At 38.6% G+C, this 26,770-nt stretch overlaps 2 protein-coding genes across 4 annotated transcripts in view; both read left to right on the forward strand.

Moving 5' to 3' along the window:
- ahnak (AHNAK nucleoprotein) overlaps nucleotides 1-10,580 on the forward strand; it is a 33,042-nt gene extending 22,462 nt beyond the window's left edge. Inside the window, exons 7-8 of one of the 2 annotated variants that reach the window (XM_068714900.1) lie at nucleotides 411-4,515; nucleotides 5,224-10,580. In XM_068714900.1, the coding sequence (XP_068571001.1) occupies nucleotides 411-4,515; nucleotides 5,224-9,608 (8,490 nt within the window). In that variant the 3' untranslated portion in view covers nucleotides 9,609-10,580. Of the gene's footprint in view, nucleotides 1-410 lie in introns of both variants that reach the window. The other variant, XM_068714899.1, reaches the window with a different exon arrangement.
- A 4,456-nt stretch (nucleotides 10,581-15,036) lies between these two features.
- Nucleotides 15,037-26,770, forward strand: part of klhl4 (kelch-like family member 4) — a 28,945-nt gene continuing 17,211 nt past the window's right edge. The window contains exon 1 of one of the 2 annotated variants that reach the window (XM_068714903.1): nucleotides 15,037-15,141. Coding sequence is in view for 1 of the 2 variants with exons in the window: in XM_068714901.1 (XP_068571002.1) it covers nucleotides 21,227-21,687 (461 nt within the window). In the remaining variant the exon portion in view is untranslated. Of the gene's footprint in view, nucleotides 15,142-20,445; nucleotides 21,688-26,770 lie in introns of those variants that run through there. The other variant, XM_068714901.1, reaches the window with a different exon arrangement.

Consider the following 26,770-nt stretch of genomic DNA (forward strand, 5'->3'; position numbering starts at 1 on the left):
TCAAAGGTGATGTGGATATGGCAATGCCAAAGATAAAGGGAGACATAAAATCACCTGAAGTTGACATCAAAGGTCCACATGTTGATTTTGAAGGTCCCAAAGGTGGATTTGAAATGCCTAAAATCAAAATGCCATCATTTGGTGTCAAAGGTCCAAAAGTGGAGGGTCCAGATGTTGATGTAAACCTTCCCAAAGGCAACATTGATGTTAAAGTACCTGATGTTGACATTGAAGGGCCGGACTTTGATGTTGAAGGCGCCGATATAAAATTGAAAACACCCAAATTCAAAATGCCATCAATATCAGGACCCAAGCTGCCCGAATGGGATTTGAGTCTGAAAGGACCAAAAATGAAAGGAGACTTCGATGTATCAGTTCCAAAGATTGAAGGAGACATAAAAGCTCCCAAGGTTGACATTGAAGGACCAAAGGGTGGATTTGACATGCCTAAAATCAAAATGCCATCATTTGGCGTCAAAGGTCCAAAAGTGGAGGTTCCAGATTTTGATGTAAACCTTCCCAAAGGCAACATTGATGTTAAAGTACCTGATGTTGACATTGAAGGGCCGGACTTTGATGTTGAAGGCGCCGATATAAAATTGAAAACACCCAAATTCAAAATGCCATCAATATCAGGACCCAAGCTACCCGAATGGGATTTGAGTCTGAAAGGACCCAAAATGAAGGGAGACTTTGATGTATCAGTTCCAAAGATTGAAGGTGACATAAAAGCTCCCCAGCTTGACATTGAAGGACCAGATATGGACATTGAGGGCCACAAAGCAGGATTTAAAATGCCTAAATTTAAAATGCCATCCTTTGGACTGAAAGGTTCAAACATTGAAGGGCCAGAAGTTAATGTAAGCCTCCCGGAAGCTGATATTGACATTAACACACCTGACTTGGATATCAAAGGACCAGATCTTGACATTAAGAGTCCAAGTGGTAAAATCAAAGGACCCAAATTCAACATGCCACACATTTCAGGACCAAAACTTTCCATGCCAGATGTGGATTTCAACCTGAAAGCTCCCAAAATTAAAGGTGATGTGGATATGGCAATGCCAAAGATAAAGGGAGACATAAAATCACCTGAAGTTGACATCAAAGGTCCACATGTTGATTTTGAAGGTCCCAAAGGTGGATTTGAAATGCCTAAAATCAAAATGCCATCATTTGGTGTCAAAGGTCCAAAAGTGGAGGTTCCAGATGTTGATGTAAACCTTCCCAAAGGCAACATTGATGTTAAAGTACCTGATGTTGACATTGAAGGGCCGGACTTTGATGTTGAAGGCGCCGATATAAAATTGAAAACACCCAAATTCAAAATGCCATCAATATCAGGACCCAAGCTGCCCGAATGGGATTTGAGTCTGAAAGGACCAAACATGAAGGGAGACTTCGATGTATCAGTTCCAAAGATTGAAGGAGACATAAAAGCTCCCAAGGTTGACATTGAAGGACCAAAGGGTGGATTTGACATGCCTAAAATCAAAATGCCATCATTTGGCGTCAAAGGTCCAAAAGTGGAGGCTCCAGATGTTAATGTAAACCTTCCCAAAGGCAACATTGATGTTAAAGTACCTGATCTTGACATTGAAGGGCCGGACTTTGATGTTGAAGGCGCCGATATAAAATTGAAAACACCCAAATTCAAAATGCCATCAATATCAGGACCCAAGCTACCCGAATGGGATTTGAGTCTGAAAGGACCCAAAATGAAGGGAGACTTCGATGTGTCAGTTCCAAAGATTGAAGGTGACATAAAAGCTCCCCAGCTTGACATTGAAGGACCAGATATGGACATTGAGGGCCACAAAGCAGGATTTAAAATGCCTAAATTTAAAATGCCATCCTTTGGACTGAAAGGTTCAAACATTGAAGGGCCAGAAGTTGATGTAAGCCTCCCGGAAGCTGATATTGACATTAACACACCTGACTTGGATATCAAAGGACCAGATCTTGACATTAAGAGTCCAAGTGGTAAAATCAAAGGACCCAAATTCAACATGCCACACATTTCAGGACCAAAACTTTCCATGCCAGATGTGGATTTCAACCTGAAAGCTCCCAAAATTAAAGGTGATGTGGATATGGCAATGCCAAAGATAAAGGGAGACATAAAATCACCTGAAGTTGACATCAAAGGTCCACATGTTGATTTTGAAGGTCCCAAAGGTGGATTTGAAATGCCTAAAATCAAAATGCCATCATTTGGTGTCAAAGGTCCAAAAGTGGAGCTTCCAGATGTTGATGTTAAAGTACCTGATGTTGACATTGAAGGGCCGGACTTTGATGTTGAAGGCGCCGATATAAAATTGAAAACACCCAAATTCAAAATGCCATCAATATCAGGACCCAAGCTACCCGAATGGGATTTGAGTCTGAAAGGACCCAAAATGAAGGGAGACTTTGATGTGTCAGTTCCAAAGATTGAAGGTGACATAAAAGCTCCCCAGCTTGACATTGAAGGACCAGATATGGACATTGAGGGCCACAAAGCAGGATTTAAAATGCCTAAATTTAAAATGCCATCCTTTGGACTGAAAGGTTCAAACATTGAAGGGCCAGAAGTTAATGTAAGCCTCCCGGAAGCTGATATTGACATTAACACACCTGATTTGGATATCAAAGGACCAGATCTTGACATTAAGAGTCCAAGTGGTAAAATCAAAGGACCCAAATTCAACATGCCACACATTTCAGGACCAAAACTTTCCATGCCAGATGTGGATTTCAACCTGAAAGCTCCCAAAATTAAAGGTGATGTGGATATGGCAATGCCAAAGATAAAGGGAGACATAAAATCACCTGAAGTTGACATCAAAGGTCCACATGTTGATTTTGAAGGTCCTAAAGGTGGATTTGAAATGCCTAAAATCAAAATGCCATCATTTGGTGTCAAAGGTCCAAAAGTGGAGGTTCCAGATGTTGATGTAAACCTTCCCAAAGGCAACATTGATGTTAAAGTACCTGATGTTGACATTGAAGGGCCGGACTTTGATGTTGAAGGCGCCGATATAAAACTGAAAACACCCAAATTCAAAATGCCATCAATATCAGGACCCAAGCTGCCCGAATGGGATTTGAGTCTGAAAGGACCAAACATGAAGGGAAACTTTGATGTATCAGTTCCAAAGATTGAAGGAGACATAAAAGCTCCCAAGGTTGACATTGAAGGACCAAAGGGTGGATTTGACATGCCTAAAATCAAAATGCCATCATTTGGCGTCAAAGGTCCAAAAGTGGAGGTTCCAGATGTTGATGTAAACCTTCCCAAAGGCAACATTGATGTTAAAGTACCTGATGTTGACATTGAAGGGCCGGACTTTGATGTTGAAGGCGCCGATATAAAATTGAAAACACCCAAATTCAAAATGCCATCAATATCAGGACCCAAGCTACCCGAATGGGATTTGAGTCTGAAAGGACCCAAAATGAAGGGAGACTTTGATGTGTCAGTTCCAAAGATTGAAGGTGACATAAAAGCTCCCCAGCTTGACATTGAAGGACCAGATATGGACATTGAGGGCCACAAAGCAGGATTTAAAATGCCTAAATTTAAAATGCCATCCTTTGGACTGAAAGGTTCAAACATTGAAGGGCCAGAAGTTGATGTAAGCCTCCCGGAAGCTGATATTGACATTAACACACCTGACTTGGATATCAAAGGACCAGATCTTGACATTAAGAGTCCAAGTGGTAAAATCAAAGGACCCAAATTCAACATGCCACACATTTCAGGACCAAAACTTTCCATGCCAGATGTGGATTTCAACCTGAAAGCTCCCAAAATTAAAGGTGATGTGGATATGGCAATGCCAAAGATAAAGGGAGACATAAAATCACCTGAAGTTGACATCAAAGGTCCACATGTTGATTTTGAAGGTCCCAAAGGTGGATTTGAAATGCCTAAAATCAAAATGCCATCATTTGGTGTCAAAGGTCCAAAAGTGGAGGTTCCAGATGTTGATGTAAACCTTCCCAAAGGCAACATTGATGTTAAAGTACCTGATGTTGACATTGAAGGGCCGGACTTTGATGTTGAAGGCGCTGATATAAAATTGAAAACACCCAAATTCAAAATGCCATCAATATCAGGACCCAAGCTGCCCGAATGGGATTTGAGTCTGAAAGGACCAAACATGAAGGGAGACTTCGATGTATCAGTTCCAAAGATTGAAGGAGACATAAAAGCTCCCAAGGTTGACATTGAAGGACCAAAGGGTGGATTTGACATGCCTAAAATCAAAATGCCATCATTTGGCGTCAAAGGTCCAAAAGTGGAGGCTCCAGATGTTAATGTAAACCTTCCCAAAGGCAACATTGATGTTAAAGTACCTGATCTTGACATTGAAGGGCCGGACTTTGATGTTGAAGGCGCCGATATAAAATTGAAAACACCCAAATTCAAAATGCCATCAATATCAGGACCCAAGCTACCCGAATGGGATTTGAGTCTGAAAGGACCCAAAATGAAGGGAGACTTCGATGTGTCAGTTCCAAAGATTGAAGGTGACATAAAAGCTCCCCAGCTTGACATTGAAGGACCAGATATGGACATTGAGGGCCACAAAGCAGGATTTAAAATGCCTAAATTTAAAATGCCATCCTTTGGACTGAAAGGTGCAAACATTGAAGGGCCAGAAGTTGATGTAAGCCTCCCGGAAGCTGATATTGACATTAACACACCTGACTTGGATATCAAAGGACCAGATCTTGACATTAAGAGTCCAAGTGGTAAAATCAAAGGACCCAAATTCAACATGCCACACATTTCAGGACCAAAACTTTCCATGCCAGATGTGGATTTCAACCTGAAAGCTCCCAAAATTAAAGGTGATGTGGATATGGCAATGCCAAAGATAAAGGGAGACATAAAATCACCTGAAGTTGACATCAAAGGTCCACATGTTGATTTTGAAGGTCCCAAAGGTGGATTTGAAATGCCTAAAATCAAAATGCCATCATTTGGTGTCAAAGGTCCAAAAGTGGAGGTTCCAGATGTTGATGTAAACCTTCCCAAAGGCAACATTGATGTTAAAGTACCTGATGTTGACATTGAAGGGCCGGACTTTGATGTTGAAGGCGCCGATATAAAATTGAAAACACCCAAATTCAAAATGCCATCAATATCAGGACCCAAGCTGCCCGAATGGGATTTGAGTCTGAAAGGACCAAAAATGAAGGGAGACTTTGATGTATCAGTTCCAAAGATTGAAGGTGACATAAAAGCTCCCAAGGTTGACATTGAAGGACCAAAGGGTGGATTTGACATGCCTACAATCAAAATGCCATCATTTGGCACCAAAGGTCCCAAGGTTGACATTGAAGGACCAGATATGGATATTGAGGGCCACAAAGGAGGATTTAAAATGCCTAAATTTAAAATGCCATCCTTTGGACTGAAAGGTGCAAACATTGAAGGGCCAGAAGCTAATGTAAGCCTCCCGGAAGCTGATATTGACATTAACACACCTGACTTGGATATCAAAGGACCAGATCTTGACATTGAGAGTCCAAGTGGTAAAATCAGAGGACCCAAATTCAGCATGCCACACATTTCAGGACCGAAACTTTCCATGCCAGATGTGGATTTCAACCTGAAATCTCCCAAAATTAAAGGTGATGTGGATATGGCAATGCCAAAGATAAAGGGAGACATAAAATCACCTGAAGTTGACATCAAAGGTCCACATGTTGATTTTGAAGGTCCCAAAGGTGGATTTGAAATGCCTAAAATCAAAATGCCATCATTTGGCGTCAAAGGTCCAAAAGTGGAGGTTCCAGATGTTGATGTAAACCTTCCCAAAGGTAACATTGATGTTAAAGTACCTGATCTTGACATTAAAGGGCCGGAATTTGATGTTGAAGGCCCCGATATAAGATTGAAAACACCCAAATTCAAAATGCCATCAATATCAGGACCCAAGCTGCCCGAATGGGATTTGAGTCTGAAAGGACCGAACGTGAAGGGAGACTTTGATGTGTCAGTTCCAAAGATTGAAGGTGACATAAAAGCTCCCAAGGTTGACATTGAAGGACCAAAGGGTGGATTTGACATGCCTACAATCAAAATGCCATCATTTGGCACCAAAGGTCCCAAGGTTGACATTGAAGGACCAGATATGGACATTGAGGGCCACAAAGGAGGATTTAAAATGCCTAAATTTAAAATGCCATCCTTTGGAATGAAAGGTGCAAACATTGAAGGGCCAGAAGTTAATGTAAGCCTCCCAGAAGCTGATATTGACATTAACACACCTGACTTGGATATCAAAGGACCAGATCTTGACATTGAGAGTCCAAGTGGTAAAATCAGAGGATCCAAATTCAGCATGCCACACATTTCAGGACCGAAACTTTCCATGCCAGATGTAGATTTCAACCTGAAAACTCCCAAAATTAAAGGTGATGTGGATATGGCCATGCCAAAGATAAAGGGAGGCATACAATCACCTGAAGTTGACATCAAAGGTCCACAGGTTGATTTGGAAGGTCCCAAAGGTGGATTTGAAATGCCTAAAATCAAAATGCCATCGTTTGGCGTCAAAGGTCCAAAAGTGGAGGCTCCAGATGTTGATGTAAACCTTCCCAAAGGCAACATTGATGTTAAAGTACCTGATCTTGACATTGAAGGGCCGAACTTTGATGTTGAAGGCGCCGATATAAATTTGAAATCATCCAAATTCAAAATGCCATCAATATCAGGACCCAAGCTGCCCGAATGGGATTTGAGTCTGAAAGGACCCAAAATGAAGGGAGACTTTGATGGGTCACTTCCAAAGATTGAAAGTGACATAAAAGCTCCCCAGCTTGACATTGAAGGACCAGATATTGACATTGAGGGCCACAAAGCAGGATTTAAAATGCCTAAATTTAAAATGCCATCCTTTGGACTGAAAGGTGCAAACATCGAAGGGCCAGAAGTTAATGTAAGCCTCCCGAAAGCTGATATTGACATTAACACACCTGACTTGGATATCAAAGGACCAGATCTTGACATTAAGAGTCCAAGTGGTAAAATCAAAGGACCCAAATTCAACATGCCACACATTTCAGGACCAAAACTTTCCATGCCAGATGTGGATTTCAACCTGAAAGCTCCCAAAATTAAAGGTGATGTGGATATGGCAATGCCAAAGATAAAGGGAGACATAAAATCACCTGAAGTTGACATCAAAGGTCCACATGTTGATTTTGAAGGTCCCAAAGGTGGATTTGAAATGCCTAAAATCAAAATGCCATCATTTGGTGTCAAAGGTCCAAAAGTGGAGGTTCCAGATGTTGATGTAAACCTTCCCAAAGGCAACATTGATGTTAAAGTACCTGATGTTGACATTGAAGGGCCGGACTTTGATGTTGAAGGCGCCGATATAAAATTGAAAACACCCAAATTCAAAATGCCATCAATATCAGGACCCAAGCTGCCCGAATGGGATTTGAGTCTGAAAGGACCAAAAATGAAGGGAGACTTCGATGTATCAGTTCCAAAGATTGAAGGAGACATAAAAGCTCCCAAGGTTGACATTGAAGGACCAAAGGGTGGATTTGACATGCCTAAAATCAAAATGCCATCATTTGGCGTCAAAGGTCCAAAAGTGGAGGTTCCAGATGTTGATGTAAACCTTCCCAAAGGCAACATTGATGTTAAAGTACCTGATGTTGACATTGAAGGGCCAGACTTTGATGTTGAAGGCGCCGATATAAAATTGAAAACACCCAAATTCAAAATGCCATCAATATCAGGACCCAAGCTGCCCGAATGGGATTTGAGTCTGAAAGGACCCAATATGAAGGGAGACTTCGATGTGTCAGTTCCAAAGATTGAAGGTGACATAAAAGCTCCCAAGGTTGACATTGAAGGACCAAAGGGTGGATTTGACATGCCTACAATCAAAATGCCATCATTTGGCACCAAAGGTGCCAAGGTTGAGGGTCCAGATGTAAATATAAACTTTTCCAAAACTAACATTGATGTGAACACACCTGAAGTTGACATCAAAGGTCCAGAGTTAAATATTAAAGGGCCTAAGGGTGAATTTGAAATGCCTAAAATGTCATTGCCATCATTCAACATCAAAGGTCCAAAAGTGGAGGGTTCAGATGTTGATATAAAACTTCCCAAAGGAAACATTGACTTGAAAACACCTGGTGTTGATGTCAAAGTAAAAGGGCCTAAAGTCAAAGGAAAGATTGATGCATCAGTGCCCAAATTGGAATCAGATATCAGAGGTCCAAATGCTAACATTGCTGCACCCACCATCACTATGGAAGGTGGGTCTATTGATCATGTACTGACCGGTGTTACATTTCCCAAGTTCAAAGGTCCTAAGTTTGGAATGAAATCCCCGCAACTCGGTGTGGAAGCACAAGGTTCAAAACCTGAAATTAGACTCCCAGATACTGAAGCAAGTCTTGATGCCCCTGATATTAATGTCAATGTAAAGGGGAAAAAGGGGAAATTCAAACTTCCTAAAGTGAAAGGAAGGGCAAAGCAACCTGATATAGACATAGAAACATCAGCAGCAGACCTAGATTTTGACACACCCAATATTCATGTCAAAGGAACAAAGGTAAAGAAGCCTCTTTTTGGTAAGCTTCATTTTCCTGATGTGGAATTAGATATCAAATCACCAAGTTCTGATATTGAAAGTCCAAATTTTAATTTGGGAGAGACAGATGTCAAATTGAATCCTAAATTAAAAATGTCCAACATATCCACTTCTAATATTGATGCAAATCTTCACAGACAAGGAGAAGCAACCATGTCTGCAGGTTTTACAGGCCCAAAAGTAAATGTGAAAGGTGGTGCAGAAATTGATGCAAGTGTTCCAGGGGGCAGTGCAAGCAGTGGCCTTCATTACCCAGAAGGTACTGTAACATTTCCCAAAATCAAGGTGCCAAAATTTGGTATTGCTCTGCCTCAGATGGAAGGCCAGGCAGGTAGAGGAAATGTTGAATCAGCTAGTGGAGGAATGAATATAAAGTCTCCATCTGTCAGTTGCCAAGTCAGTTCACAAAATGTTGAGGTTCCCAGTCCAGAACTGAGGCAAAGAGAAGGAAAGGTAAAGGTAAAGATGCCAAAAATGTTTGGTAAATCAAAAGCAAAGGGCAGTAGTGCAGGTGACCTTCGGGGACCAGAGGTAGAATTGAGTACAAGTGGAAAAGGCAGTAAGGCACATAGTGGAAAATTTGAAGTGGAGGGTGATCCTGGGCTCAGTGTGTCAACTAAAGGAAAGTCAGCCTCACTGGATCTATTCAAGAAATCAAGGCATCGGTCTTCTTCTCTGAGTGATGAGGGGGGGCTTGCAGTAAGTTCTTCTTCAGGTCACTTAGAAGCTGAGGGTGGCGACATTTCATTAGACTTAGGAGGAAGCAAGATCAAAGGAAAGAAAGGCAAGTTGAAGTTTGGCACCTTCGGAGGTTTTGGTTCAAAGTCAAAGGGCTCATATGAAGTGTCACTTGGTGAGGAGGGTGAAGCAGGTGCAGGTGTTCATTTACCCTCTAAAAAATCAAGATTGTCTTCATCTTCCAGCAGTGACAGTGGTTCGAGAGGTGGTTTCAGGTTCCCAAAACTTGAACTATCTGTTTCACCAAAAAAATGATTAATTATGAGGTAAATTAAACTCTTTCATGTACACCAAATAGACTCTAATATTCAATGCATACATTTTTAAAAGCTAAGGGCACGTACACAGTCATCTCAATATTGTCAACTATGTGTAATTTTTTTCCAGTAATTAGACAGGAGTGCATGAGATTGTTCAAAATCCCTTATAACTGTAAATAAGATAAATTTGTATTGTAGTAATAAATATTGTTTTTTGTACATAGTCCAGATTTATTGAACACATGCCATCCCACCAAATTTTCACAAATAGTTCATACAGGGTTGTCATTTTGTCCTATTTTATGCTATTAAATACATGTTATTAATGAACAGGTGTGGTATATTTGTATCCAGGGATTTATTGCACAGAACAGATAGTTACAATTGTTATTTTGAAGGAAGATGTTGTTTGTACACCCAAACACAAGTATAAACAGATACCAGTTATTTTATGTATGAAATTATTTTATTTTCAAGCTTTGTAATTATATAATCTGTGTAGAAGCATATTTAGGCAACATAGAGCTGGCCCTTTATAACCCATTCTAAAGAGTAACGGTGTTGTATATACCATATTTGCAAAGACAATCACTGTTTGGAAACTACCAATTCTCTGAAGTGCTGTTAATTTTTTAAGAAACTTTATTCATCCTCTGATTTTGTAACATTTCTGTTTCATTTGTTTTAAACATGTTTTGCTTTCCAATCCTGTGTCATTTCCATCCTCACCTGTTCTGTTTCCTGTCACTCTCCTTTTGTACACTCACCTTATGATAATGTAAAAAAAACAAAACAAAAAAAACACAAAGAAACTGTCACTTTTAGACTTGCAAAAAAAAATCTGTGTTAATAGCGAGTTGCATAGTTTTGATCATATATGATGGAGATAAGGCATGCTTCTTTGGGTCTATTCTTTTGTGTGCATTCTGCCAAATAAACTAAATAAAAAGATTTATAGAATTTATAAGGTTTCTGAAATCCGTATTTGCAAGTGCCTTAATCATGTGATATGATACAGGCAATATTTGATTGTGTCTGTCTGTATTTTGTTCTATGTTAGTCATTTTATCCACATTTTAGCAATATCAATCATCCATTAATTAATCCAACTTGAGTCATCATTGAGTCATCAACAGTTCTTTATATAATGTATTAACATGTTAAACTTACAAAATTTGAGCCGTGACCACTTGTGGAGCCTTCACTCACTACGCACAGGCAGTGGTAATGTCATTTTCTGCTGCACACGCCTTGCACCGGTTTTGCTACGGTGAATATTAACAGTGTTGAGTCATAGTATGTCAAAAAGGCATAAAAAAGTCATAGTAATGTATGTCAAAAAATAATGTATATGTTAAAAAAAAGCCATACAAAATTCAAAAGTCATAATATATCATGTTGAAAGAAAATCATAAAAGGTGGTAGATATTATGTTAAAAAAGTCATAGTGTAGCATGACATTTTTTTTTTCAAATTTGCAGTATAGTATGCCAAATTTCCAAGTCATAGTATAATGAGATCAATGAATGTCATACTCTAAAGTTGGAAAAAAAAGTCAATAAAAAAGTCAATAAAAAAGTCAATAAAAAAGTCAATAAAAAAGTCATTAAAAAAGTCACACTATAGGATGTTGAAAATAACATATTAAGTCATAGTATAGCATGCAATAAAAAGCTATAAAAAAGTGAAAGAATAGTTAGAAGTTAAGAGTTATAAAATAGTCATAAATTATGTTAAAAAAGTAAAGAAAAAGTAATTGTATAGTATGTTAGAAAAAAGTAATCGAAAAGTATGTTATCAATAGTCATGAGAAGTTTGTTGTATAGTGTGTTATTAAAAAGTAATAAAAAGTCTTAGTATCGTATATAAAATAGTCACAATTAAGTCATAATAAATTATGTCAAAAAAGTCTGAAAAGTCATAGTATAGCAAGTCAAAAAAGTCATAAAAAAGCCCTAGTATATCAGTGTAAGGTCATATTGAAGCATGTAAAAAAATGTTATACAGAAAAAAGTAATTAACAGGTCATCATATAATATGTCAAAAAAGTCAGTTAACAGTCACAGTACAGTATGTCTAAAAATGTCAGAAATATGTCTGTATAATATAGAAAAAAAAGAAAAGTCAAGGTATAGCATGTCCAAAATAAGTCTGAAAAAAGTCATAGTATAATTCTTCGCAAAATGTCAGAAAATATCATAGTATACAATGTTGAAAAGTTATAACATAGCATAGTGTTGCATGTTGAAAACATTACAGAAAAATATGTAAAAAAAAAGTTATAAAACTTTAAAAAGTTATAAAAAGGTCATAGTATGTCTAAAAAAAGTCATATTAAAAAAGTTGAAACAAAAGTCATAGTATAGTATGTCAAAAAAAAAGTAATAATATAGTATGACAAAAACAGTCATAGTTTAGTATGACAAAAAAAGTCATATTAGCATGTCAAAAAGTCCTTTTCATAATCATAGTGCAGTATATTGAAAAACATCCAGAAACTAAATATCGTATAGCATTTCAAAAAAGTCTTTAAAAAGCCATAATATTGTATGTCGAGAAAAAAAGCCATAATTTAATATGTCAAACAAAGCACAAAAGAGAATGTCAAAAAAAGTCATAGTCATCTGCCGATTAAAGCCAAAGTATAGCATGTTGATAAAAGCCAGAAAAAAGTCACAGTATAGCATGTCAAGAAGTCAAATAAAAAGTAATTGTATCATATTTCCAAAAAAAGCCAAAAACACAGGTTTAAACATAATTGTTTAGTATGATATTCAATTGCTGTCTATCATCTTGTGTACACATATTTATTATTTACAGTTATGTTAAGTTAATGATTTGATAGCAGATATCAGGACTAGTTGGTGCTGTTTAGCCGGCTAGAGGTTATAGGGCAAAGTAATGAAAGAGGAGAAAGTTGGTTTTGGCTTGTCTGGTTCGGTGTTGGAACTTCAATAAAGTTATGAGGAAAACCCAGAATGTGTTGGACCGATTTCTTCCTTATCATACACCCAGGCCACATTTTTTTTAAATATTATGTCAAAAATTAATAAACAATTCATAGTATAGTATATCCAAAAAAGTCATAGTATAGTATGTTAAAAAAATACAATAGTATAGTATGTTGAAAACTGTCATTAAAAAGTCATACAAATTTATAGTATTGCTTGTTGAAAAAAAGTCCTAAAAAAGTTAGTATAGTATGTCAAAAAATTCATAAAAAAATTCATAGTATAGCATGTCAAAATAAGAAATATAAAGTCATAATCTATTATGAAAACAAGTCATTAAAAAGTCATATATATATATATATAACATATCAAAAATAGTCATAGTATAGCATGTTGAAAAAACTCATTAAAAAATCCTAGTATAGCATGTCGAAAAAAGTCATACAAAGTCATAGTATAGCATGCCGAAAAAATCATAAAAAATCATAGTATAGCAGTGTGAAAAAAGTCATAGTACAGTGTCTTGAAAAAAAATCATGAAAAAGTCATATTATGTTGAAAAAATTAGTAGCTGAGTATGTCAAAAAACTCATTAAAAAAATCATAGTATAGAATGTTGAAAAAAAACATAAAAAATTTAAAGTATATTATGTCTATTTTTTTGGTATATTATACTATGAAATGTTTTATGACCTACTATACTATGCATTTATTATGGTGTACCAAAGTTATTAAAACAATGATGAAATTAAGGGGACAATATTTTGAGCTAATTCTGGCAAGCCTTGTTCTCCAGCTGTTCTTCCAGAATTTTCTGCAAGGACCGTGATGCAAAAAAACAACAACAAAACATGACACTTAATCATTCTTATACAAAAATCTTGTAATGTGACTGTAGCAGTTTCCACCTGTGTACAGGTGATAGCGTTTTTCAGGTCCATCTCTCTTCACCTTTCTGTTCTTGTCTCCATCCAGTCTGCTGCTGCTCGTCCCAATCCCTCACCATCTTTATCCTGAGAACCAACAAAGAACACAAATGAGCTCCTTAAAAGAGGCTATAATGTCAACTTCAGATTTTCTGAAGTTCTGGTTATAATCAAGTTTTGGATAATGATGTTCTAAAGAAGTTTAAATCACTTTGAATGATGTCTGAATGTCAATGTCTATTACAGACCATATCCTATAATTTCATGAACTTTCATAAGGTCATGACGAAGCTTAAGAGGCCACTGAATTAAAAATATTGTGTACACTCTCAATATTCCACAACATTAAACAGCTGGTAATGAGAAAAAAACAAACATCCTACCTCAGAGCTTTAGCAAAGGAAATATATTATCTCAGTTGGCCTGTATATCATTCCTCTTCTTCACGGATGCCATCCATTGAGGCAGCTAAAAATGTGCGAAAAAACAAAAGAACCTGTCTTAAAATACAACACAACTAACAGTTAAAGTGAAAAGCATACAACAATAATTGGATTTTATAGAATTCATAGTTATATAGCTAACATTAACACTTGAAAGTGGAAAATTTCAAAATATTCATGAACAAAATGACAAAGATACACAGGATTTGGCAGCCTGGTCTCACTCCCAAATCATTAAATACCTACAGTTGGTCAATGCCGCTTGGTCTTTCAACTAACTCCAACGTAAACCCATGGCGTCATTATAAAACTGTCAAAACAACAGCGTAATATAAAGAGTGAGATAGTTTGCACAGGTCCAGTGGTATGGGAGGGGGATGGGTTAAACAAACATAGGACTTTCATTCCAGAGACCATGGGTCGGGTCCTGTGCAAAACTTAAGGTCAATTTTGACATTTTTGCACATCAGTCATTAGTCACATGAGTTGTCAGTCACATCTTGAAAAGACACTTCATTTAACGAGTGGAAACTGACATGCTGTCCCTGCCTTGTCCAAAACTAACACAAGGCGTAGAGTGGTACCTACAGCACCATAGCTTGAAGCTTAGGGCCACAGACCAAGTGTCAGCATTTGACGAGTTGGGAGTGAGAATGTGCTGGATTTGGACAAAGCTGTATCGATTAGTTTATGAAACTAAACTTAAACTGCTTAAGAGACAATTTTAGATATGCCAAAATGTTAGATATGTGAATTCTAATATACTACCACTTTTCAAGGATTTGATAAATACAGTCTTAAAAATACTTTTAGACTGACTTTTTTGTGATGATTTAATTCTGCACTATATATTATCAGACTCTTGGTCACATTAAATGTATTAACAAGTGTTAAAGAAACACAATTTGTAGTGTAAGGCTTTGTGAAAGCAATGTTTTACCTCAAACACAGGATGTGATCCCAGTGCCCCTGGTTGCTTGAATGCAGTTATTGTTATAGTGCAGAGGAAGGAACTTATCAGGAGTTTCCTTCAAAAGAGGAAAGTGCAGCCTTCCTTTCTGGAGAGGCAAACACTTTTTTGCTGAAAGAGGGACACAGGAGAAGAAAAAGTCGAGCACAGTTCCTCTGTGTAAGTTACTGGATTACATGCAGTTTGCCTCCGTTGGACATCCATTTTAGAAGATAATTGCTAAAGATCAGTTTTTTAGGTAAGAAACATTTATTACTAACAGGTTTTAAATTGACATAGAAAAATATTTTACTTTAAACAGTAGCATAAATCTGGTCAGTTCCTCTGTAAAAAAAAATCCTATTTTTTACTCTATTTTCTGGTTATGGTATGTCCATGGTTACAATCAGACATGTCTAAAACTGTCTATGCTATAGGTTCAGGAGCAGTAACCTTGCCAGTTCAGAACACTAAACATAATTTCCTCATACATTTTCAACTTGTCTCCCCTGACCTCCATAGTGAGTGAAAGGCTGCATCTCGTTTCTGTATATTGGTTATAAGCATATGAGGTCAGGGATTTTACAGCAAATACTTTTGAGATTCTTACATTTGAAAGTAGTATTATTTTGCCCTAAAATTTCAAATCACTATTTGTGTGTGTATGTGTGACTTGTACATGCTGTGAGTGCCGGTGAGCATGTGTTAGTGTGTGTGAGTTTAATTATTGCTGAGCTTTAACCTCTGGTTAGTCTCATGAATATGGGCGATGGTCCATTATATTTAAATTATCACTACCCAACACTGCATGGGATTTGACATGTGAGGCCTTTCCTTCATCTTTCCAAGATGCATTTAGATGATATTAATGCTATGATCTTGCAGTCGTAGCAGGGGGTGCTGGGTGTTCCCATTCATGGTGGTATCCCACATACTCCACAGTATAATCCTGTGGATACAATGTAAAACACCCTGTACATGAATTTCTGAGTAAAGCATGGATGTTGTAGTTTTCCTTACATGGTTCTAGGCTTTTTACTGATTTACCATCCATATTATATAAGACAATTAATCATATGTAATATATATTGTTTATACCATTATACAAAAAGGATTTAACGTAGAGGTTGATTGCTAGTGCATGGAGAGAATATCTAGGTATATTCACTGGGGAGGCAGATGTTGGATGATAATGTGGTTTACCACACCAGTCTGACATCTGACATCTCATGTGTCATGCGGAGTGCAGCCAGATGGTGTCCTTGACTCCTGCAAGAATAAAAGAGGTTACACAGTGTGATGGCTTGTTACTATACATTAGATCATATCTCACTCTAATGGGCCTTTATTTTTTATGCTACATCTAGACTTCCTTGTCATAGTGTCCTGAAAATACACTATTTATTCTATGGAACAGTAATAGGACTGATGATGAATAGATGTAATGGTAGATAATACATTGAAGGATTTAGATAAAACAGTTTAATTTCTGTATTTTCACTGATAATATATTTTCACACTAAATATTACCCTTTTTGCTCACTTTAATTTTTTCCAAATCTTCATGTTTTTCTGGGTGCAATACAGCAAATACACAGCTTTATTTAGAAACTGCTTTCAGATCATGTTTCATTTAAAATGTCTCAAGTGCAAATGAGCATCAAGTGCCTCTTGGACTAAAATAAATACATTTTTCAATAACAAAAACTGCTTTCATAAATTTACATATACAGGTAATGCCACCTGTGGTGATAATGCTTCTTAGTGATTGATGACAGTTAGTAGTGGTTAATATTTAGGGATAACAACAAAATCCATATTATTTTAATTTTTATGCCTGTAGTAAAGCATGTATGATTCTGGTTGTAGAACAGCGGAGGGAGGTTAGTAACACCACTATTTTATTTAATATATAATGTAAATAATCTATTGCACGTTCATTATGACACTTAGTGAAAGTGATTACAGCATTACTTAGTGCACCACCATTAAAAAAAAAATGTGTGCAACACACTCAAGCTTGTGATCAATACATTTCTCTACATCCAAAGGTCTTGCTGCTTTTAATTAATGGAAGGCATTCCTTTCGTGATGACATTATAGATGATCAGAGAGAGCTCTGCCGTGAAACAGCAAATGTCAAAAGGTGAAGGTCTAAGGCACAGCAAACCAAGATGGCTTCCCTTACAGACAAAGGAAACCCCAGAGAGCTGAACCATTGCTCTGGTAGATACACAAAGTCAAAGCATGAAAGGACACTCCTTCAGTTATCAGATCCCAAGCAGGGACCAGTTGCTTCATGCTGATTATTTTAGGCTCCAAATTAATGTAATGTAAGATATTTTTATATGCAGAGAAAGCTTGTATTAATAATTTAGTGCTTTGCCTTGTGACTGTGAAAATAATGTTTAGAGCTCATCCACTCTCTCATTAGCATGAACACTTGGATATAAACAAAGGATGATCTACAAACATCATGCAGTAATTTATCCTGCTGTAGTTTCTACCATAGAGTTTATTTAAATAATGCATTGACTTGAGCATTTTATTATGCATATTTCTTGATCTGACAGTAGTTCTGGGAAAATCCTTGTAGTCATAATCTTTATTGTTGTTTGGCATAATTGAAGAACACAAATACTTAAAGGTAGGGTTGGTAATCTTGTCATTACATCCAGACAGCAATCAAAGAATCAAAAGTTCTAGCAGAAAAACAAAAAATCCAGTATCTGTGGCTGTCGCAGGTCAGGGTCCTGGGAATGAATTGATTGTCTACCTGCCTGCCATGCACTCATTGCGCATCAACACAGTCTTCCATTAGCCGCTAGCTTAACTAATGTTCGTTATGATATATTTACGTTCATAATAGTACTTTTGGGCGTGGCTTTGGAGGTAGGACTGAAGGGACGGGCTGTTATGATGCATTCCCACCAAACACGGTGCAAATTCTTCGCACGAGTAGATTACAAACAAAGTCTATGCACATACGCAATGAGACTGTAGTGACGTGAATTGGCGATGGCGAGGGGCGATTGACGCAAATTCAAAGTCAATCGCGCAAGTTGAAATTTTGTATCTTCTGCAAAAAAAAAATCAGTGTTGAGATGCTCCTCCTGTCATCAGTGGCGTCCTGTCATTGTTGAATCAGGAAACAAATACTGGAGCCATCTGTGTTCACCCAGAGCTCTACGATACCTCATATTAGTAGAGGCCGGACCAAACTAGGTGTATATGTACAAACAATGAATAGACGCTGCCGTATTTACACCTAGATGACGTTATTTTGAGTGTTAATGGAGCTGCTACAGTGTTAGCATAGCCTAGCACCGATTGATCCGAGCTCCATTGAGAAAACAAGTATTTTTAAAGTTATTTGCTTGTCGTCTTGCGGAGAGAACTAACAAATCATTACGTAGTTATTTCGGCATCCCTTTTTCTTCTGTTTATTGCAGGTAAAACACAGCAAAATCAGTTTATTTGGGGTTCATACAGCTGTAGTAAACCAGCCGGCTTGCTAGACACAGTGAACACAGCTCGATGAAATCCACGGTCCCCTGCAAGTAATTATAATAATTTGCGCTGCGTTTGGTGTGAACACACCTTTAGTGTTGCTGACTTCGAACTCATTTTTGTAGGAAGGACTTGTTACTTACAAATAAGAGAATGGAGACAATGTGCAGTCTGTGAGTGGAAGATATTCAAACATCTTTTTTAAATCAGATCAATGCCTGTCCCCATCAAATAACATGGGCAGTTATGGTTTAGGTAGATACTAGTGGACAGAATAGCTGATTGCGCCACTCTTCCAAACCTGCAGTGGGAGGTTTGTGGAGGCGGATGGGAGATTGTACAATATTGAAATCCATCAGTTTGAGAGTAAGGTTCTCCTCTCACCTTTCTCATGGAAGCGAGAATCAGGAAACTAGTACAGAAAAACTGTGATGCGTTTTCATTTTTATCTAGTTCATCGGCATAAAAGTTAATTGCAAATCTGTTATGTCAGTGTGTAAGCTTGCAGTTATAAAAACATGTAAACACAGTGTCAATAGGGAGGTCAGGAGCAGAATATTAACGTTGATTGAATTATTCCAACGTAGAAATCCATAAATTCTGAGCGGATGTTAAGCAGTATCAGGGAAGTAAGGATAATGCTTGTTGTGTTTCACAATCTTTCATGGTTCACAATCCATTTCTAAATTCAATTATCACCTGCCCCATGGGCATATAGTGCTTCCTTTGACAACTGGTTCAAAATAAAGTACTTAAAACATCTCGATCAAATAGTGTAGAGAGAATATGATAGGGGTTCTCAAGCTTTTTTGGATACGGGGACGGGCAAGCTGGCAAAGAGTAGTGGGTAGGTGGGATTCTTTGTAATTTAAAAATACAAAATGTATCCACTCTGTGAATATGCAAATGTATCTGACACAACATGTCCCTTACGTCACTATAACGTCCATTATCAGTGTGTGTGCACTGGCGGCATCACATTATACACAACCTCTCACCCCAAGAAGGGATGCACTGAAGATGCCAATACCGAGTACCGATGAGATACCAGTGTTTAATTGATAAACTGTATGCCTCACTCTGTGGATGTGACTGGGATCATTCTTTTATGTGTAATGGAGAATCAGGCCGACTTAAACACTGCTTTCATAACTCTTTCAAACAAAATGGAACAAATAAATACATAGATATGACTTTTCTGAATTGTCAGCAATTAAAATAATGGTATCCAATACGAGATTGGCCTATTGACATCGATACCCGATCTGGCTATTTGAATCAATATCCAATATCGAAATTGGTACTGATATCAGTGCATCTCTAATTTAAAATTGAGCACAGAGAAAATGTCCCCCTTCATAGCCTGAATCATTCTGTATATTAAACGGGGGATGATCAGCTCTTGTCAGATAACATCCATGCAGCCCAGTAACCTACACTATGGGTTGCGGCCCAGTCGTGGAGAATCACAAACCTACAGCATACCATCATGCTCTTTTCATATGCTGGTGATGCCGTCAGCATTGATCACCACCTCCAAATTAGCTTGTGCACTGTTCCACTGTCCCTTTGCCTTTGAGGTATGGGTTAAGGTGTGGTATCTCAATTACCTGCATGGTGCAGTATTAACCTCATGTAGAAGCAGGATCTATTTTTAAATGCAAAAGACTGTTTTGTGAAGCCCTGACTGGGGAAGAGGCAGCTTACTGACCTTGAAGGTTCATCAGTATGTAGTTTTTCACTTGTAATCGCAGGGGGCTTTCAAGACAGTGACTGAAGGAGAATATTTTTTCTGCATGGCTACATACACTGAGACAGTCCCCCATGGGATTCTGTTTGATGTGAGAATAGCAGACTGCTCAGATGTGTGTTCGTGTGAGATACATTTTACTTGCCCTGAAGAGTGCGTGTTGATGTGTGTTGGTTATTTATGAGACTGTTATTAATGGATCCTGCTTTTCTGTTTATGGATGAGCATGCGTATCAACATTAATGGATTACAAGCTCCTACTACAGTTATAGTCCTGATAGTACAGTGTAATAAGTAGTCTTCCTCTTTCCCTCTTTGAGCAAGCAGTAATTTACTTTCATAAGGTGTGACCTCATCATCCTGTCTCTATGATACCCCCCTCCCCCTTGGAGCCCTGTTAAACCACACAAACACACACTAACACACACAAGGCCACACTGAACAGCAGCAGAGGGGACTGGGCAGGGCTTGGGAGATTTTCTCATTTTATTTCATGAGTATATATGTCTATCTCTCAGTGTGCGTGTGTGTGTGTGTGTGTGTGTGTGTGTGTGTGTGTGTGTGTGTGTGTGTGTGTGTGTGTGCAGAGAAGAGACAAGCAGAGAAGGAGAGAGAGAGAAAACGAAAACAGGGGAGACGAAGGGGAGGGAGTGTGGATCATGCATGTGCATTAACTCAGCTCCAGCGGCACAGCAGCAGCAGCAGCAGCAAACAGAAACAGCAGCAGCACAGGAGGGAAAGAGAGATAGATAGAGAGAGAGAGAGAGAGAGAGAGAGAGAGAGAGAGAGAGAGAGAGAGAGAGAGAGAGAGAGAGAGAGAGAGAGAGGGGGAGAGTTGGAGGGAGGGTAGTAATCTCAGGCACAGGAACAAAAGCTGCGGAGGACTGCTTTCCATCTCCACTAAAAGAACAACGGAGGAGTAACAGAAGGAGGAGGGGGTGGTCATGATAGTAGTGAGACAATAACGGAAGAGAAGAGGCACATTATAGTAAGTAAGGACTGAAATCAAGGCACTCCTCTTCTCTGCTCTCCATGTTTTTGGGGACTCAACGTACCATTGCCTTCGTCTCCAACCCAGAGGAGGATGTCTGTGTCGGGGAAGAAGGAATTTGACGTGAAACAGATTCTCAGGCTCCGCTGGCGATGGTTCAGCCATTCATCCCAAGGTTCAGCTGGCGGTGGAGGGGGTGGCGGTGGCGGGGTGGGAGGTTACATCCAGCAGGATGGCCTGGATCACAGAGGGACGGCTGTCCAGGGCCGGCTGAAGAGTCACTCACGGGAAAGAGGTGTTGGAGGACTCCGGAAGACTAACAGCCCGGTCCACAGCATCTTGGCCCCGACGCCAGGGCCCACACCTGTCTATGTCAGAGCGGGTCAACAATCATGGCACCATCAGCAGAACACCATTCAGGGTCTCCAGGTCAACCAGGAATCTTCAAAGAGCAGCTCCTCACCCAGCACCCCAAGGAAAGAGGACACCATCACTGGCCAGGAAGATGTAAAGAACAGCACAGTGGAAACTGCAGAGATGGAGGCCAGAGAGAGGTATGACTGTTAGGAGACATTACATTTTTAGGAGACACAGATATATTATGTGGTGCCGCATCAGTCACTGTGCATGCTCAGTTAGCGGAAACCAGACTATGGGAAGCTATTTTGGGAAGACATGGTTACCTCACATTTTATAGTGAAAGTATAGCTTCTTGATAAAATCTGCATCTAATTGAGTGAGGCAGCACCTCAGGATCAAAAAGTAAGAATGTTTTGTTGCAATCAGGAAAAACATACTTAAAATCTGTTTTCAACATTTGTGAGACTAAATACACATGATATATGAAGCGTATATCTACAGTCTTCTAAGTTAAATATCTGCACTTGCAGATCTTTCAAGTAAGCTAAAATGAAATTATCTGCACAGCTATCATTTCCCAGTTTGCTGTGGCTCGGCAGCTGCCACCATGGCTCACCTGGGGATGAAACACTCTCCTTGTCCACAGCATGTTAGGGAGGATAAACCAATAAAGCATCCTTTTAATTATTCATTGGACGAAAAGCCAAGGCTTTCTCTGCTGACTTGTGTGCGTTGTAGTCCAGATTACATGCACTGTATGACTTTACCTGATTCCTCCAGAGTATTTAGATTTTACACATTACACTATTGCATTCTTCCATAGAGTTAAAAGTGGATAGCGGGAAAGAGCCATTACATCATACTGGACGTATAAAAAGAGGAAGCAGTGCAATCACATGAATTATCTAGACCACGACAACCACTTCATAAGCCAAAAGCTATCATAGCTAGTGGCTAGCAGATGTTATTTAATTTAATTTCTACTTACATCTTTTCAAAAACTCTGATGCCAAACCAATCAGGGTCATACATGTTTTTCTTGGTATAAATCCCACCACCTGCATTTCCAGGTTGAGTTTAGTTCCCCGTCTTCCCTGAAATGCTACGTCTTCTTCCAGGAAGTTAACAGGTTAGAGCTATGTGTGTGTTTATGTGTGTGTGTGTGTGTGTGTGTGTGTGTGTGTGTGTGTGTGTGTGTGTGTGTGTTTGTGTGCTGTCTGGCAGAACACTAAAAGCACCTCACATCAAGGATGAAAAGACCAAGTCTCCCTTTTATCTTGTCTGTGACATTCTAAGGTGATTGATCCTTAAACATTCCTGCGTGCTTTTGTTCCATGCACCTGGTGATGAAATGAACAATGGAAGTGAACCTGTCCCTTTGTTTTATAAAGCTCACCAATACGACAGGTAATTCTAAATACATACTCTCTGTCTGCAGCCAAAAATGTGTCAATGTGGATTAAATGAATTCCATGGGCAGTGGACGGTCGAGTTCCCTGAGCAGAACATGAATTATTCTGAGTTAAGATCCAGTTTTGGAATCAGCTCGACGTTCTGCTCTTCGTGTTGGTATAATTGGCAGATGTTCATGTTTTGGGGTCCCTGTATGTGAAAAGTACATTCATAAAAGATGTGCCTCACAGTTAAAATGTGTAACTCTCAGGCTTTCAAGGGGGACCTTGAGTTCATGTTGGCCATGTAAACTACTACCCATTATATTTTGACCATGATACTGACCTGCTCCGGTGGATAATACATTATTTCCTTGGCTCAGCTGTACTTGTTTGTAGGGATATACATCTATGAATTTGATAATCAGACATTGTTTTTGACAGTATTAATTGTTTGAATTTTTTCTTTAACCCAAACTGTTGACATCATTAAGAATATTGACAGCCACTTCCTCATTTGATATAAATAAATGCATCACAATATCAGTACCTCTTTTACATAATTATTAAATCATGGAATTTGTGTTTTCTGATCTTGCAGTGGCTTGAATAGCAAGGCTGCCAAAATTAGTTTGGCTTGAGAAAAATACATTTTGTGTGTGGCATGGTGGCACTTTTCCAATCAAGTGCGTGATAATAGAAATGCAGTCACTCAATATCTGTGAAGGATTAGTTGCTGGAATGTTTGGACAAGCGCTGCATCTGTACAGTAGATGTACAAAGTTGAACAGTGAACTAGGCCAGTGACTGCGTGACACATTATGGCTTGCATGTTCTTCGGTGGCTATGCAGATGTGTGGATGTCACTGAGATATGCACATTCATTTACTCCACCAGCTGGGTGGCCCTATTATGTCTCACATCATAAATCCTTGACACATAATTTGTCACAATCCCTCAGGCTGAATGAAGAAATGAGTTCTGCTGGCTGTGAAAAATACAAAAGTTTTAGCCGCTACTCTGTTGTTGTAAAATATGTGTCAGTCATTTTGTGGTACATGCCCCTCAGCGATTCGTTTTATTCACGCAATGTCTATAAGAAATCCATGCCATCAGCTTATTTCATTCGTTCATTGATTTGGTTTCTCACTTTTGTTATTATTATTTAAGATTGCTGTCAAACTGCCAAACTGCCAAAGTCAATAAAAACAGCTTATCCTAACAATGTGAGCATACATTTCGGATTCTGCTTGGCTTTAAGAATTGATGTTTGATGTTAATATGCTTCAGGATAAATGCAGGTATTTATGTCGCATGAAGGTTCTTGGAAACATTAACATTGAGCGAATGAAATAGATTTTCCTTTGTATTTAATGTAGCTAATTAGCTTTTATAGCACATTCTAAAAATCTGTCAGGATGCCATAGAGTACTAAAGATAATTTAAAAATCAGTGACTCATATTATGTTGTGGTCTATGCTGGTAAAATTATTCTCATTATGTTAGAGTTGTCAAATCAAACGTAGTAAAATAAGGAGCACATAATATCATGTTGTTTCCCACCTTTTCTCCCAACTCTCTATACTCGCTCTATAGTAATCTGTATACTATCTATTTGTTGTGTCCTCATGACTCTCATCCAAATAACCTCTCCCCATCATTGGCAGAGAATATATGACAGACGTTAACCTGAATGGAATGGAAACCCTGACCTCTCCCACATGAACACTAACAGAGGCTTGAGTCAGCGGGCTGTTAGTTTGAATGATATCTCAATTCCCTCTCCACCGCCTTGGAGAAGAAATACCACCACCTCTCACCCTGTCAACAGCAGTAATTCAGATATTTGTTGGATGTCTCATAACACCACAAGGCTTATAGGGTCTTGGTCTGGTTGTGACACATCCAGCGGAGATGTCTTTAAGGAGCTGTAAATTGCAAAATACAGTATATCTGTTATAATCTCAAAATGACATCCTCAGAGGTGTAAAGGATTTTCTATTTCACAAATAATTGATTCTGAGCATTCTTCAACTTCGCCAAATCAGCATTCTGTACGCAACAAGGCCACCTCTGATGGAAGCTGAAGATCAAGCTAGAGTTTTCCGTAGCCCCTTCATATGCTTTTGCAGAAGGCAGTGAACAGAGATACAGCAGCATTATATGCTCGACACATTCCTCATCTTTGTTCAAATGCGGACCAGTCATTTTTCCCTCAAATGGATCTAATTCAAAGGAAATAACCCCAGACAGCTTTCTATGAATCACTATTTGTAAGGGCAATGGCTTCATTCAACAGTTTCTGAGGCACTCTGTAATTTGCACTGAAAAATAATCACAGAGGCATGGACAACTATAATCAAGCTGACAATGTGATTACATAGACAAGAAAAAATAACTAAACTAACTTAACTAATTTACCCTGTTTTAGAGTATCCCCAAATAACATACCTATCTAATGCAATAGGTTGAAGTCTAAAGGTTTAAGGCCAAATGCACAAAGGATCTAAAGATCTATAAATATCTAATATATACAGTAAACCACCCAGGACCCACTGCTTTAATAATGTGGATTCATTTGTTTACCCACTAAGATTAGATGCAGATAAATTACGGACAATCCAACAATGATGACAGTCTCATACACTATGCGAGTTAACCTGCCATCAGCAAAGCAGTGAGGAGCTTTCTGCTAAGATCTGCACATTTTTCACTTATAGGTCGCCCTCCAACACACACACACACACACACACACACACACACACACACACACACACACACACACACACACACACACACACACAATTTACACCAAATTCATCAGCATTACAATGCAGAGCTCAGCATTGTAATCAGTTAATCTATGGACAAGAAGCAAAAATCGCAATATGGAATTAAGATTTACCATCAATACCATTAAAATGTACCATCAAGGCAGTTCCAGTATTAATATGCTGTACGTAACAACAGGAAAAATTGAATTGCTATTTTGAAATTCATTCATCTCCTGGCACATTATTCCTCAGTGGCTCCAAGCAGATATTTCACTTAAGTGTGCAAGTCAGTTATGGAGATTTTCATTATTAAACGAACAGATATTTCAACTGCTGGTTTTTCATTTTCACTGTGCATGATTTCTCCTCTGGATGCAGTTTCTTAATATTCAAAACAGGAATTGGTATGCCACCTGAGATGTTCATTAGCTGTTCACAGACATTCTGCTGATATGACTTTTACACCATCACTTCGTCTTAACAAGGTGCACGGTTTTGGAAAACCTATAAGGAAGCAATATTTAATTTCTGTATGTGACAATTTTCAACTGCACTCTAACATAAAGGGCTTGCTGGCCACATTCAGAGCAGATTTCAAAAGACACGCTTCTCGTATGCAGCTCCATTTCATCCATCATTATCAATATTAAGTATATCTGGTATAACAATGGTATCAGAAGAAGAATGTCTGCTGCAAAGCCTTGGTGAGATAACAAAGAGCAGAGAGGAAAATCTATTTCTGTACAGAGTTATCATCCCAGCCTCACTGCTGGGATCAAGTTATTACAGTCAGTGTATGTATTTCTCTCTACAAAGCTGAATGACAGCAATACCGATTGTCAAAGCACATGAGGCATAAAGATCTCATGGAATATATAGACTTGGCCCATGCTGCATGAGGCTTTATAGGAGTTGTTGGATTCTCAACCCAACCCAAGCTACTCAGCAGCCTTCTGGGGCAAATGGCTGTGATAAACCATTTTGAAAGAGACATATCCCATTTGGGCCGGGCAGGCACGACTTTCCCATTTGTAGAGGGATGGAGTTGACACTAGTTGGAATAATACTGAGATGAGCAACATGTCTGACTCATAACCTTTACAGCTAGGGGC

The sequence above is a fragment of the Cebidichthys violaceus genome, unplaced genomic scaffold, assembly GCF_023349555.1.
Source record: "Cebidichthys violaceus isolate CVI_PGR_0920_01 unplaced genomic scaffold, fCebVio1.0.p SCAF_2, whole genome shotgun sequence".
Lineage (NCBI taxonomy): Eukaryota > Metazoa > Chordata > Actinopteri > Perciformes > Stichaeidae > Cebidichthys > Cebidichthys violaceus.